The sequence below is a fragment of the Pimephales promelas genome, chromosome 8 (assembly GCF_988280905.1).
Source record: "Pimephales promelas chromosome 8, fPimPro1.hap1.1, whole genome shotgun sequence".
Taxonomy (NCBI): domain Eukaryota; kingdom Metazoa; phylum Chordata; class Actinopteri; order Cypriniformes; family Leuciscidae; genus Pimephales; species Pimephales promelas.
In genome coordinates this window covers 28,866,347-28,880,248 of record NC_142776.1, presented here as the reverse complement: position 1 = coordinate 28,880,248, position 13,902 = coordinate 28,866,347, and the positions used below count along the sequence as shown (strand labels likewise).

Here is a 13,902-nt window from a genome sequence, read left to right as displayed (position 1 = left end):
TCAGCTCTGGAAGGGGCTAGAGCCTCCATTTTTGCACTCAGGTCTAAGTCCCATGGCCCTCTATCAGAATCCAGAGTTTTGGGAAGATTGGAGAAACCTAATTTTTCGCCCAAAAAAAAAAAACGTAAGGGGTACCACTGTCGTTTTTTTTTCGGGCCGAATTTTTGAGTTTCGATATCACAGCTCTGTAAGGGGCTAGAGCCTCCATTTTTGCACTCAGGTCTAAGTCTTATGGCCCTCTATCAGATTCCAGAGTTTTGGGAAGATTGGAGAAACTTAATTTTTCGCCCAAAAAAAAAAAACGTAAGGGGTACCACTGTCGTTTTTTTTTCGGGCCGAATTTTTGAGTTTCGATATCACAGCTCTGTAAGGGGCTAGAGCCTCCATTTTTGCACTCAGGTCTAAGTCTCATGGCCCTCTATCAGATTCCAGAGTTTTGGGAAGATTGGAGAAACTTAATTTTTCGCCCCCCAAAAAAAAACGTAAGGGGTACCACTGTCGTTTTTTTTTCGGGCCGAATTTTTGAGTTTCGATATCTCAGCTCTGGAAGGGGCTAGAGCCTCCATTTTTGCACTCAGGTCTAAGTCTCATGGCCCTCTATCAGATTCCAGAGTTTTGGGAAGATTGGAGAAACTTAATTTTTCGCCCAAAAAAAAAAAACGTAAGGGGTACCACTGTCGTTTTTTTTTTCGGGACGAATTTTTGTGTTTCGAAATCTCAGCTCTGGAAGGGGCTAGAGTCTCCATTTTTGCACTCAGGTCTAAGTCTCATGGCCCTCTATCAGAATCCAGAGTTTTGGGAAGATTGGAGAAACTTAATTTTTCGCCCAAAAAAAAAACGTAAGGGGTACCACTGTCATTTTTTTTTTCGGGACGAATTTTTGAGTTTCGATATCTCAGCTCTGGAAGGGGCTAGAGCCTCCATTTTTGCACTCAGGTCTAAGTCTCATGGCCCTCTATCAGAATCCAGAGTTTTGGGAAGATTGGAGAAACTTAATTTTTCGCCCAAAAAAAAAAACGTAAGGGGTACCACTGTCGTTTTTTTTTCGGGACGAATTTTTGAGTTTCGATATCTCAGCTCTGGAAGGGGCTAGAGCCTCCATTTTTGCACTCAGGTCTAAGTCTCATGGCCCTTTATCAGATTCCAGAGTTTTGGGAAGATTGGAGAAACTTAATTTTTCGCCCCCAAAAAAAAAAACGTAAGGGGTACCACTGTCGTTTTTTTTCCGGGCCGAATTTTTGAGTTTCGATATCTCAGCTCTGGAAGGGGCTAGAGCCTCCATTTTTGCACTCAGGTCTAAGTCTCATGGCCCTCTATCAGATTCCAGAGTTTTGGGAAGATTGGAGAAACTTAATTTTTCGCCCCCCCCAAAAAAAACGTAAGGGGTACCACCGTCGTTTTTTTTTCGGGCCGAATTTTTGAGTTTCGATATCTCAGCTCTGGAAGGGGCTAGATCCTCCATTTTTGCACTCAGGTCTAAGTCTAATGGCCCTCTATCAGATTCCAGAGTTTTGGGAAGATTGGAGAAACTTAATTTTTCGCCCAAAAAAAAAAAAACGTAAGGGGTACCACTGTTGTTTTTTTTTCGGGACGAATTTTTGTGTTTCGATATCTCAGCCCTGTAAGGGGCTAGAGCCTCCATTTTTGCACTCAGGTCTAAGTCTCATGGCCCTCTATCAGAATCCAGAGTTTTTGGAAGATTGGAGAAACTTAATTTTTCGCCCAAAAAAAAAAACGTAAGGGGTACCACTGTCGTTTTTTTTTCGGGACGAATTTTTGTGTTTCGATATCTCAGCTCTGGAAGGGGCTAGAGCCTCCATTTTTGCACTCAGGTCTAAGTCTCATGGCCCTCTATCAGAATCCAGAGTTTTGGGAAGATTGGAGAAACTTAATTTTTCGCCCAAAAAAAAAAAACGTAAGGGGTACCACTGTCGTTTTTTTTTCGGGCCGAATTTTTGAGTTTCGATATCACAGCTCTGTAAGGGGCTAGAGCCTCCATTTTTGCACTCAGGTCTAAGTCTCATGGCCCTCTATCAGATTCCAGAGTTTTGGGAAGATTGGAGAAACTTAATTTTTCGCCCAAAAAAAAAAAACGTAAGGGGTACCACTGTCGTTTTTTTTTCGGGACGAATTTTTGTGTTTCGATATCTCAGCTCTGGAAGGGGCTAGAGCCTCCATTTTTGCACTCAGGTCTAAGTCCCATGGCCCTCTATCAGAATCCAGAGTTTTGGGAAGATTGGAGAAACCTAATTTTTCGCCCAAAAAAAAAAAACGTAAGGGGTACCACTGTCGTTTTTTTTTCGGGCCGAATTTTTGAGTTTCGATATCACAGCTCTGTAAGGGGCTAGAGCCTCCATTTTTGCACTCAGGTCTAAGTCTCATGGCCCTCTATCAGATTCCAGAGTTTTGGGAAGATTGGAGAAACTTAATTTTTCGCCCAAAAAAAAAAAACGTAAGGGGTACCACTGTCGTTTTTTTTTCGGGCCGAATTTTTGAGTTTCGATATCACAGCTCTGTAAGGGGCTAGAGCCTCCATTTTTGCACTCAGGTCTAAGTCTCATGGCCCTCTATCAGATTCCAGAGTTTTGGGAAGATTGGAGAAACTTAATTTTTCGCCCCCCAAAAAAAAACGTAAGGGGTACCACTGTCGTTTTTTTTTCGGGCCGAATTTTTGAGTTTCGATATCTCAGCTCTGGAAGGGGCTAGAGCCTCCATTTTTGCACTCAGGTCTAAGTCTCATGGCCCTCTATCAGATTCCAGAGTTTTGGGAAGATTGGAGAAACTTAATTTTTCGCCCAAAAAAAAAAAACGTAAGGGGTACCACTGTCGTTTTTTTTTTCGGGACGAATTTTTGTGTTTCGAAATCTCAGCTCTGGAAGGGGCTAGAGTCTCCATTTTTGCACTCAGGTCTAAGTCTCATGGCCCTCTATCAGAATCCAGAGTTTTGGGAAGATTGGAGAAACTTAATTTTTCGCCCAAAAAAAAAACGTAAGGGGTACCACTGTCATTTTTTTTTTCGGGACGAATTTTTGAGTTTCGATATCTCAGCTCTGGAAGGGGCTAGAGCCTCCATTTTTGCACTCAGGTCTAAGTCTCATGGCCCTCTATCAGAATCCAGAGTTTTGGGAAGATTGGAGAAACTTAATTTTTCGCCCAAAAAAAAAAACGTAAGGGGTACCACTGTCGTTTTTTTTTCGGGACGAATTTTTGAGTTTCGATATCTCAGCTCTGGAAGGGGCTAGAGCCTCCATTTTTGCACTCAGGTCTAAGTCTCATGGCCCTTTATCAGAATCCAGAGTTTTGGGAAGATTGGAGAAACTTAATTTTTCGCCCAAAAAAAAAAAACGTAAGGGGTACCACTTTCGTTTTTTTTCGGGCCGAATTTTTGAGTTTCGATATCTCAGCTCTGGAAGGGGCTAGAGCCTCCATTTTTGCACTCAGGTCTAAGTCTCATGGCCCTCTATCAGAATCCAGAGTTTCAAGAAGATCAGAGAAACTAAAATTCTGGGCACACAAAATATAAACTGTAGCGAGAAATGTTTTCAGACAAAGATTTTCTTAATTTCTATTCTTCTGAAGCAGTGTAATAGTTTAATGAATGGGCTTACTGTGCGTTTAAGACGACCTTGACTCCATGAGAGGCACTGACAGCAAAAACTAACAGAACGTGTAAAGCCAACCTTAAGTAGTTTAAGTAGAGTAGTTTAAATGAAGTATTTTACGGCTGTGATTGATGAAACCAGTTTAAAGACGCGTTGAGAAATTTGCAGAATCCCTGAGGGAGCATTTCTCCCTGGTGTCTTATTTGTTGAAGGGTTCATTTAATTACCTGGAAACATGACCTCTTGAAATGTACTTTAATGTAACCTAGATTCTCTCCTGCACTAGGCTGTAAAGTGGAGTCAATCTATCTTAATGTAGAAGCAGTGAACACTCACAGAGACAAACCTGAGGTAAGGAAACCAGACAGTCATTTTACATGTATAAATATTATTTCTGTTCGTTTTTGAACCCAAAATAAAAATCCTTTTTTGACGGTGACAGAATGTGGACATCTCCCGTCTGGCAGAAGAGGCTCTTCTCACTGTTCCGGCCCACTATTGACCTGTGACATCACATCCTGTTCATCAGCAACACTCCATCATGCTCTTCCATCCTTTTTATGTGACTCCTCTTATTGGTTTCTTTGTGTTTGAACAGTGGGGGAAAATCAGTTCTGAGTCCTGAAGATGAGCAACTTTAGGCCTTTACATTTGTATTTTCTCTTTTCTCAATTGCCACATAGGTGACTGGAATCCAGTTATTGATTTATTAACCCTAGTGTTGGGGTGTGAGTGTGCGTTCACGTGTGTAGGTCTGCTTGCATTCGAGACTGGTTCAGAACAGATTTGAATGAGATGCAAGTATTGTTTCTATACATTTCTACTTAAGATTTTTGCTAGAACGCTTTGTGTTATGTGGGACTAAATGATCAGTGCAGGTGTGTGTCTTCACATAATGACTGTTTACTGCTTTTGTTTTTTGATTTGGGTTCTGGCTTCACATTTCTTTAAGCAATACTTTACATCTCAGTCATTCACACACTGGAGTGTCAATTAAGTAATTTGGCTTTCATTTAACACCAAATGCAATTCATAAAAATAGAATACTAACTTTTTTTAAAACAAATGACTGCAGATTTATCAACACACATGGACTTTACTTTGTACAGTGTTAACCACCGGGATGTTTCAGCTCCTTTCAGATTTGTGATGCGAGTGTTTTAAAAATGCTCAAAATGTAGCAAGAATTTTCAAACATCTTACCTCGGTTACATTTCCCGCAGGAACAAAATATAATGTTTACATTTTAAGTCTTGTCACAATAGGTGGGTGATATTTCTATTTTATTTTTGCACATTAAGCATACTTATTTTCTTTGACTATTTTTGACAAAACTATTTCTTAAATCTCAACTATATATTTGAAATTGATTTGTGCTTTAAATTTTTTTTTTTTTTACTTTACTTTACAGTCTAGTGTTTAAGGAGATTAAGTGATTAAAGTGTTCATCTCAATTACGGTCATGCTTATTACTAGGATTATTTCTTTTTCATCTATTATTTGAAGAGCACCTCTGAGAACTAAATGTGAAGAGCTCTGTGAATCTGTGACGTATTCTGTCCTGCAGGTCGCTGTGATCAGTAGGGCTGAATATGCTAATGTGCTTGAAGCTCATGGTTCTCAAATTTGATGCACAATGTCACATTTTTTCATTAAATCATTCTGTCATGTAATATTGTCTCCAAGTTCTACTGAATTTACTTATTTTTGCATCTTCATAGCAGACATGTTCCTATAAAGTGAACCCAACCTTTAAAGTCCAAAGGAGTAAGGTATCAAGTCTCAATCATTGTTACATGTTACTTACTAGAAACTTGTCTAAACAGATTTTAATCAGTCTAAACAGATTTTAATCAGTGCCAACCAATCACAGTAATTGAAATTCGAAAAGAGAAATATCAAAATAAATATATAAAATATACAAAAATTTCACACATTAATGACAAACTGAATCCATTTTGGTAAAAAGGTGCGAAGAAAACCAGAGGGACATAATTCTGAGAACCACTCTGTGAAAGCATCCTATAATACTATACTTATACACAGTGCAAAGATTCTTGTGATCATGTCAGTGCTTAAAATATGAATATACCACATCATACAGCAATGGGGGCCAAAATATCATGATTCAAGTCCTTTGATTGTACAGATCCAAGTATAACTTTATGACCATGTTAGAGTCCATACTAAGAGAATATAACATGCTTTTAAGGTAGTGACACTATGAGCACATATATGCTTGTCTTGCGTCCATCATGTCAGTCAGACCTCAGACCACGTCTCTCATGCCGGCTGCTGTGGGTTGATATTTAGGTGGGCGGGGTTTCCCAGCAGACCAATCCGTTGCTTGTGTTTCCTCTGCTCAGTCATCTTAAGATTGACACACAAGGATGAGTTCAAAGAAAACAATTAAGTTAGATATACACATATCACACCATAAGTTGACAACTTATACAATTTAGGTGTAGTACAGGCTTTTTGTTTTTATAAAAAAAAAAAACTTTCTAAGAATGTATAGTTTGTATTCGTATACCATTATTAAACAAGTCGCACACTCACCTGCTCTTTGAGCTCTGTGAGCTGATTGGTCAGGTTGGAGACCAACCTCATTGTGGACTCCAGTTTCTCCTGTAGACTGCGTAGTTCATTCTGCTCACCTTCTCCATCACTGCTGACCAGAGACATGGCCCTCATACGAGGAAACCAGTCCAAATTGTGTTCCTGAATGGAGGTTTAAGAGGTCAAACTCAACTCACCAGTGACGATTGGTTTCCATAGAGCCTCCATTTTTGCACTTAGGTCTAAGTCCCATGACCCTCTATCAGAATCCAGAGTTTCAAGAAGAAAAGAGAAACTCAAAATTTCGACCAAAAAAAACAAAAAAAAAAAACGACAGTGTTACCCCTGTCGTTTTTTTTTTTTTTTTTTGTGCGAAAAAATAAGTTTCTCCAATCTTCTTGAAACTCTGTATTCTGATAGAGGGCCATGAGACTTAGACCTGAGTGCAAAAATGGAGGCTCTAGATCCTTCCAGAGCTGAGATATTGAGATTTTTATAATGGCATAAATGCTACTCTGGAAGGGTCTAGAGCCTCCATTTTTACACTTAGGTCTAAGTCCCATGACCCTCTATCAGAATCCAGAGTTTCAAGAAGAAAAGAGAAACTCAAAATTTCGACCAAAAAAAAAAAACGACAGTGTTACCCCTGTCGTTTTTTTTTTTTGTGCGAAAAAATAAGTTTCTCCAATCTTCTTGAAACTCTGTATTCTGATAGAGGGCCATGAGACTTAGACCTGAGTGCAAAAATGGAGGCTCTAGACCCTTCCAGAGCTGAGATATTGAGATATTTATAATGGAATAAATGCTACGTGGTATCTCAATATCTCAGCTCTGGAAGGGTCTAGAGCCTCCATTTTTGCACTCAGGTCTAAGTCTCATGGCCCTCTATCAGAATCCAGAGTTTTGTGAAGATTGGAGAAACTTAATATTTCGCCCAAAAAAAAAAAACGTAAGGGGTACCACTGTCGTTTTTTTTTCGGGCCGAATTTTTGAGTTTCGATATCTCAGCTCTGGAAGGGGCTAGAGCCTCCATTTTTGCACTCAGGTCTAAGTCTCATGGCCCTCTATCAGAATCCAGAGTTTTGGGAAGATTGGAGAAACTTAATTTTTCGCCCAAAAAAAAAAACGTAAGGGGTACCACTGTGGGGTTTTTTTCGGGCCGAATTTTTGAGTTTCGATATCTCAGCTCTGGAAGGGGCTAGAGCCTCCATTTTTGCGCTCAGGTCCAAGTCTCATGGCCCTCTATCAGAATCCAGAGTTTTGGGAAGATTGGAGAAACTTAATATTTCGCCCAAAAAAAAAAAAACGTAAGGGGTACCACTGTCGTTTTTTTATCGGGCCGAATTTTTGAGTTTCGATATCTCAGCTCTGGAAGGGGCTAGAGCCTCCATTTTTGCACTCAGGTCTAAGTCTCATGGCCCTCTATCAGAATCCAGAGGTTTGGGAAGATTGGAGAAACTTAATTTTTCGCCCAAAAAAAAAAACGTAAGGGGTACCACTGTGGGTTTTTTTTCGGGCCGAATTTTTGAGTTTCGATATCTCAGCTCTGGAAGGGGCTAGAGCCTCCATTTTTGCGCTCAGGTCCAAGTCTCATGGCCCTCTATCAGAATCCAGAGTTTTGGGAAGATTGGAGAAACTTAATTTTTCGCCCAAAAAAAAAAAACGTAAGGGGTACCACTGTCGTTTTTTTTTTCGGGCCGAATTTTTGAGTTTCGATATCTCAGCTCTGGAAGGGGCTAGAGCCTCCATTTTTGCACTCAGGTCTAAGTCACATGGCCCTCTATCAGATTCCAGAGTTTTGGGAAGATTGGAGAAACTTAATTTTTTGCCCAAAAAAAAAAACGTAAGGGGTACCACTGTCGTTTTTTTTTCGGGCCGAATTTTTGAGTTTCGATATCTCAGCTCTGGAAGGGGCTAGAGCCTCCATTTTTGCACTCAGGTCTAAGTCTCATGGTCCTCTATCAGATTCCAGAGTTTTGGGAAGATTGGAGAAACTTAATTTTTCGCCCAAAAAAAAAAAAACGTAAGGGGTACCACTGTCGTTTTTTTTTTCGGGCCGAATTTTTGAGTTTCGATATCTCAGCTCTGGAAGGGGCTAGAGCCTCCTTTTTTGCACTCAGGTCTAAGTCTCATGGCCCTCTATCAGAATCCAGAGTTTTGGGAAGATTGGAGAAACTTAATTTTTTGCCCAAAAAAAAAAAAACGTAAGGGGTACCACTGTCGTTTTTTTTTCGGGCCGAATTTTTGAGTTTCGATATCTCAGCTCTGGAAGGGGCTAGAGCCTCCATTTTTGCACTCAGGTCTAAGTCTCATGGTCCTCTATCAGATTCCAGAGTTTTGGGAAGATTGGAGAAACTTAATTTTTCGCCCAAAAAAAAAAAACGTAAGGGGTACCACTGTCGTTTTTTTTTCGGGCCGAATTTTTGAGTTTCGATATCTCAGCTCTGGAAGGGGCTAGAGCCTCCTTTTTTGCACTCAGGTCTAAGTCTCATGGCCCTCTATCAGAATCCAGAGTTTTGGGAAGATTGGAGAAACTTAATTTTTTGCCCAAAAAAAAAAAAACGTAAGGGGTACCACTGTCGTTTTTTTTTCGGCCGAATTTTTGAGTTTCGATATCTCAGCTCTGGAAGGGGCTAGAGCCTCCATTTTTGCACTCAGGTCTAAGTCTCATGGCCCTCTATCAGATTCCAGAGTTTTGGGAAGATTGGAGAAACTTAATTTTTTGCCCAAAAAAAAAAAACGTAAGGGGTACCACTGTCGTTTTTTTTTCGGGCCGAATTTTTGAGTTTCGATATCTCAGCTCTGGAAGGGGCTAGAGCCTCCATGTTTGCACTCAGGTCTAAGTCTCATGGCCCTCTATCAGAATCCAGAGTTTTGGGAAGATTGGATAAACTTAATTTTTCGCCCAAAAAAAAAAAACGTAAGGGGTACCACTGTCGTTTTTTTTTCGGGCCGAATTTTTGAGTTTCGATATCTCAGCTCTGGAAGGGGCTAGAGCCTCCATGTTTGCACTCAGGTCTAAGTCTCATGGCCCTCTATCAGAATCCAGAGTTTTGGGAAGATTGGAGAAACTTAATTTTTCGCCCAAAAAAAAAAACGTAAGGGGTACCACTGTCGTTTTTTTTTCGGGCCGAATTTTTGAGTTTCGATATCTCAGCTCTGGAAGGGGCTAGAGCCTCCATTTTTGCACTCAGGTCTAAGTCTCATGGCCCTCTATCAGAATCCAGAGTTTTGGGAAGATTGGAGAAACTTAATATTTCGCCCAAAAAAAAAAAACGTAAGGGGTACCACTGTCGTTTTTTTTTCGGGCCGAATTTTTGAGTTTCGATATCTCAGCTCTGGAAGGGGCTAGAGCCTCCATTTTTGCACTCAGGTCTAAGTCTCATGGCCCTCTATCAGAATCCAGAGTTTTGGGAAGATTGGAGAAACTTAATATTTCGCCCAAAAAAAAAAAACGTAAGGGGTACCACTGTCGTTTTTTTTTCGGGCCGAATTTTTGAGTTTCGATATCTCAGCTCTGGAAGGGGCTAGAGCCTCCATTTTTGCACTCAGGTCTAAGTCTCATGGCCCTCTATCAGATTCCAGAGTTTTGGGAAGATTGGAGAAACTTAATTTTTCGCCCAAAAAAAAAAAACGTAAGGGGTACCACTGTCGTTTTTTTTTCGGGCCGAATTTTTGAGTTTCGATATCTCAGCTCTGGAAGGGGCTAGAGCCTCCATTTTTGCACTCAGGTCTAAGTCTCATGGCCCTCTATCAGAATCCAGAGTTTTGGGAAGATTGGAGAAACTTAATTTTTCGCCCAAAAAAAAAAAACGTAAGAGGTACCACTGTCGTTTTTTTTTCGGGCCGAATTTTTGAGTTTCGATATCTCAGCTCTGGAAGGGGCTAGAGCCTCCATTTTTGCACTCAGGTCTAAGTCTCATGGCCCTCTATCAGAATCCATCGTTTTGGGAAGATTGGAGAAACTTAATTTTTCGCCCCAAAAAAAAACGTAAGGGGTACCACTGTCGTTTTTTTTTCGGGCCGAATTTTTGAGTTTCGATATCTCAGCTCTGGAAGGGGCTAGAGCCTCCATTTTTGCACTCAGGTCTAAGTCTCATGGCCCTCTATCAGAATCCAGAGTTTTGGGAAGATTGGAGAAACTTAATTTTTCGCCCAAAAAAAAAAAACGTAAGGGGTACCACTGTCGTTTTTTTTTCGGGCCGAATTTTTGAGTTTCGATATCTCAGCTCTGGAAGGGGCTAGAGCCTCCATTTTTGCACTCAGGTCTAAGTCTCATGGCCCTCTATCAGATTCCAGAGTTTTGGGAAGATTGGAGAAACTTAATTTTTCGCCCAAAAAAAAAACGTAAGGGGTACCACTGTCGTTTTTTTTTCTGGCCGAATTTTTGAGTTTCGATATCTCAGCTCTGGAAGGGGCTAGAGCCTCCATTTTTGCACTCAGGTCTAAGTCTCATGGCCCTCTATCAGAATCCAGAGTTTTGGGAAGATTGGAGAAACTTAATTTTTTGCCCAAAAAAAAAAAACGTAAGGGGTACCACTGTCGTTTTTTTTTCGGGCCGAATTTTTGAGTTTCGATATCTCAGCTCTGGAAGGGGCTAGAGCCTCCATTTTTGCACTCAGGTCTAAGTCTCATGGCCCTCTATCAGATTCCAGAGTTTTGGGAAGATTGGAGAAACTTAATTTTTCGCCCAAAAAAAAAACGTAAGGGGTACCACTGTCGTTTTTTTTTCGGGCCGAATTTTTGAGTTTCGATATCTCAGCTCTGGAAGGGGCTAGAGCCTCCATGTTTGCACTCAGGTCTAAGTCTCATGGCCCTCTATCAGAATCCAGAGTTTTGGGAAGATTGGAGAAACTTAATTTTTCGCCCAAAAAAAAAAAACCGTAAGGGGTACCACTGTCGTTTTTTTTTCGGGCCGAATTTTTGAGTTTCGATATCTCAGCTCTGGAAGGGGCTAGAGCCTCCATTTTTGCACTCAGGTCTAAGTCTCATGGCCCTCTATCAGATTCCAGAGTTTTGGGAAGATTGGAGAAACTTAATTTTTCGCCCAAAAAAAAAACGTAAGGGGTACCACTGTCGTTTTTTTTTCTGGCCGAATTTTTGAGTTTCGATATCTCAGCTCTGGAAGGGGCTAGAGCCTCCATTTTTGCACTCAGGTCTAAGTCTCATGGCCCTCTATCAGAATCCAGAGTTTTGGGAAGATTGGAGAAACTTAATTTTTTGCCCAAAAAAAAAAAACGTAAGGGGTACCACTGTCGTTTTTTTTTCGGGCCGAATTTTTGAGTTTCGATATCTCAGCTCTGGAAGGGGCTAGAGCCTCCATTTTTGCACTCAGGTCTAAGTCTCATGGCCCTCTATCAGAATCCAGAGTTTTGGGAAGATTGGAGAAACTTAATTTTTCGCCCAAAAAAAAAAAACGTAAGAGGTACCACTGTCGTTTTTTTTTCGGGCCGAATTTTTGAGTTTCGATATCTCAGCTCTGGAAGGGGCTAGAGCCTCCATTTTTGCACTCAGGTCTAAGTCTCATGGCCCTCTATCAGAATCCATCGTTTTGGGAAGATTGGAGAAACTTAATTTTTCGGCCAAAAAAAAAACGTAAGGGGTACCACTGTCGTTTTTTTTTCGGGCCGAATTTTTGAGTTTCGATATCTCAGCTCTGGAAGGGGCTAGAGCCTCCATTTTTGCACTCAGGTCTAAGTCTCATGGCCCTCTATCAGAATCCAGAGTTTTGGGAAGATTGGAGAAACTTAATTTTTCGCCCAAAAAAAAAAAACGTAAGGGGTACCACTGTCGTTTTTTTTTCGGGCCGAATTTTTGAGTTTCGATATCTCAGCTCTGGAAGGGGCTAGAGCCTCCATTTTTGCACTCAGGTCTAAGTCTCATGGCCCTCTATCAGATTCTAGAGTTTTGGGAAGATTGGAGAAACTTAATTTTTTGCCCAAAAAAAAAAAACGTAAGGGGTACCACTGTCGTTTTTTTTTTCGGGCCGAATTTTTGAGTTTCGATATCTCAGCTCTGGAAGGGGCTAGAGCCTCCATGTTTGCACTCAGGTCTAAGTCTCATGGCCCTCTATCAGAATCCAGAGTTTTGGGAAGATTGGATAAACTTAATTTTTCGCCCAAAAAAAAAAAACGTAAGGGGTACCACTGTCGTTTTTTTTTCGGGCCGAATTTTTGAGTTTCGATATCTCAGCTCTGGAAGGGGCTAGAGCCTCCATGTTTGCACTCAGGTCTAAGTCTCATGGCCCTCTATCAGAATCCAGAGTTTTGGGGAGGTTGGAGAAACTTAATTTTTCGCCCAAAAAAAAAAAACGTAAGGGGTACCACTGTCGTTTTTTTTTCGGGCCGAATTTTTGAGTTTCGATATCTCAGCTCTGGAAGGGGCTAGAGCCTCCATTTTTGCACTCAGGTCTAAGTCTCATGGCCCTCTATCAGAATCCAGAGTTTTGGGAAGATTGGAGAAACTTAATATTTCGCCCAAAAAAAAAAAACGTAAGGGGTACCACTGTCGTTTTTTTTTCGGGCCGAATTTTTGAGTTTCGATATCTCAGCTCTGGAAGGGGCTAGAGCCTCCATTTTTGCACTCAGGTCTAAGTCTCATGGCCCTCTATCAGATTCCAGAGTTTTGGGAAGATTGGAGAAACTTAATTTTTCGCCCAAAAAAAAAAAACGTAAGGGGTACCACTGTCGTTTTTTTTTCGGGCGAATTTTTGAGATTCGATATCTCAGCTCTGGAAGGGGCTAGAGCCTCCATTTTTGCACTCAGGTCTAAGTCTCATGGCCCTCTATCAGAATCCAGAGTTTTGGGAAGATTGGAGAAACTTAATTTTTCGCCCAAAAAAAAAAAACGTAAGAGGTACCACTGTCGTTTTTTTTTCGGGCCGAATTTTTGAGTTTCTAAGTCTCATGGCCCTCTATCAGATTCCAGAGTTTTGGGAAGATTGGAGAAACTTAATTTTTCGCCCAAAAAAAAAACGTAAGGGGTACCACTGTCGTTTTTTTTTCTGGCCGAATTTTTGAGTTTCGATATCTCAGCTCTGGAAGGGGCTAGAGCCTCCATGTTTGCACTCAGGTCTAAGTCTCATGGCCCTCTATCAGAATCCAGAGTTTTGGGAAGATTGGATAAACTTAATTTTTCGCCCAAAAAAAAAAAACGTAAGGGGTACCACTGTCGTTTTTTTTTCGGGCCGAATTTTTGAGTTTCGATATCTCAGCTCTGGAAGGGGCTAGAGCCTCCATGTTTGCACTCAGGTCTAAGTCTCATAGCCCTCTATCAGAATCCAGAGTTTTGGGAAGATTGGAGAAACTTAATTTTTCGCCCAAAAAAAAAAACGTAAGGGGTACCACTGTCGTTTTTTTTTCGGGCCGAATTTTTGAGTTTCGATATCTCAGCTCTGGAAGGGGCTAGAGCCTCCATTTTTGCACTCAGGTCTAAGTCTCATGGCCCTCTATCAGAATCCAGAGTTTTGGGAAGATTGGAGAAACTTAATATTTCGCCCAAAAAAAAAAAACGTAAGGGGTACCACTGTCGTTTTTTTTTCGGGCCGAATTTTTGAGTTTCGATATCTCAGCTCTGGAAGGGGCTAGAGCCTCCATTTTTGCACTCAGGTCTAAGTCTCATGGCCCTCTATCAGAATCCAGAGTTTTGGGAAGATTGGAGAAACTTAATATTTCGCCCAAAAAAAAAAAACGTAAGGGGTACCACTGTCGTTTTTTTTTCGGGCCGAATTTTTGAGTTTCAA

At 40.9% G+C, this 13,902-nt stretch overlaps 1 protein-coding gene and 1 long non-coding RNA gene across 8 annotated transcripts in view; one reads left to right on the top strand and one right to left on the bottom strand.

Moving 5' to 3' along the window:
- Positions 1 to 3,401: 3,401 nt before the first annotated feature.
- Positions 3,402 to 4,200, top strand: LOC148978107 (uncharacterized). The gene is made up of 2 exons (XR_016169525.1): positions 3,402 to 3,953; positions 4,045 to 4,200. It is a non-coding gene; the product is annotated as an uncharacterized LOC148978107 (long non-coding RNA).
- A 734-nt stretch (positions 4,201 to 4,934) lies between these two features.
- The window catches only part of itpr1a (inositol 1,4,5-trisphosphate receptor, type 1a), a 43,833-nt gene continuing 34,865 nt past the window's right edge, over positions 4,935 to 13,902 (bottom strand). For all 7 annotated transcript variants that reach the window (XM_089134283.1, XM_089134287.1, XM_089134285.1 and 4 more), the window contains 2 exons: positions 6,162 to 6,323; positions 4,935 to 5,972 (listed from right to left, as the gene is read on the bottom strand). In XM_089134283.1, coding sequence (XP_088990409.1) covers positions 5,886 to 5,972; positions 6,162 to 6,323 — 249 coding nt within the window. In that variant the 3' untranslated portion in view covers positions 4,935 to 5,885. The remainder of the gene's footprint in view (positions 5,973 to 6,161; positions 6,324 to 13,902) is intronic.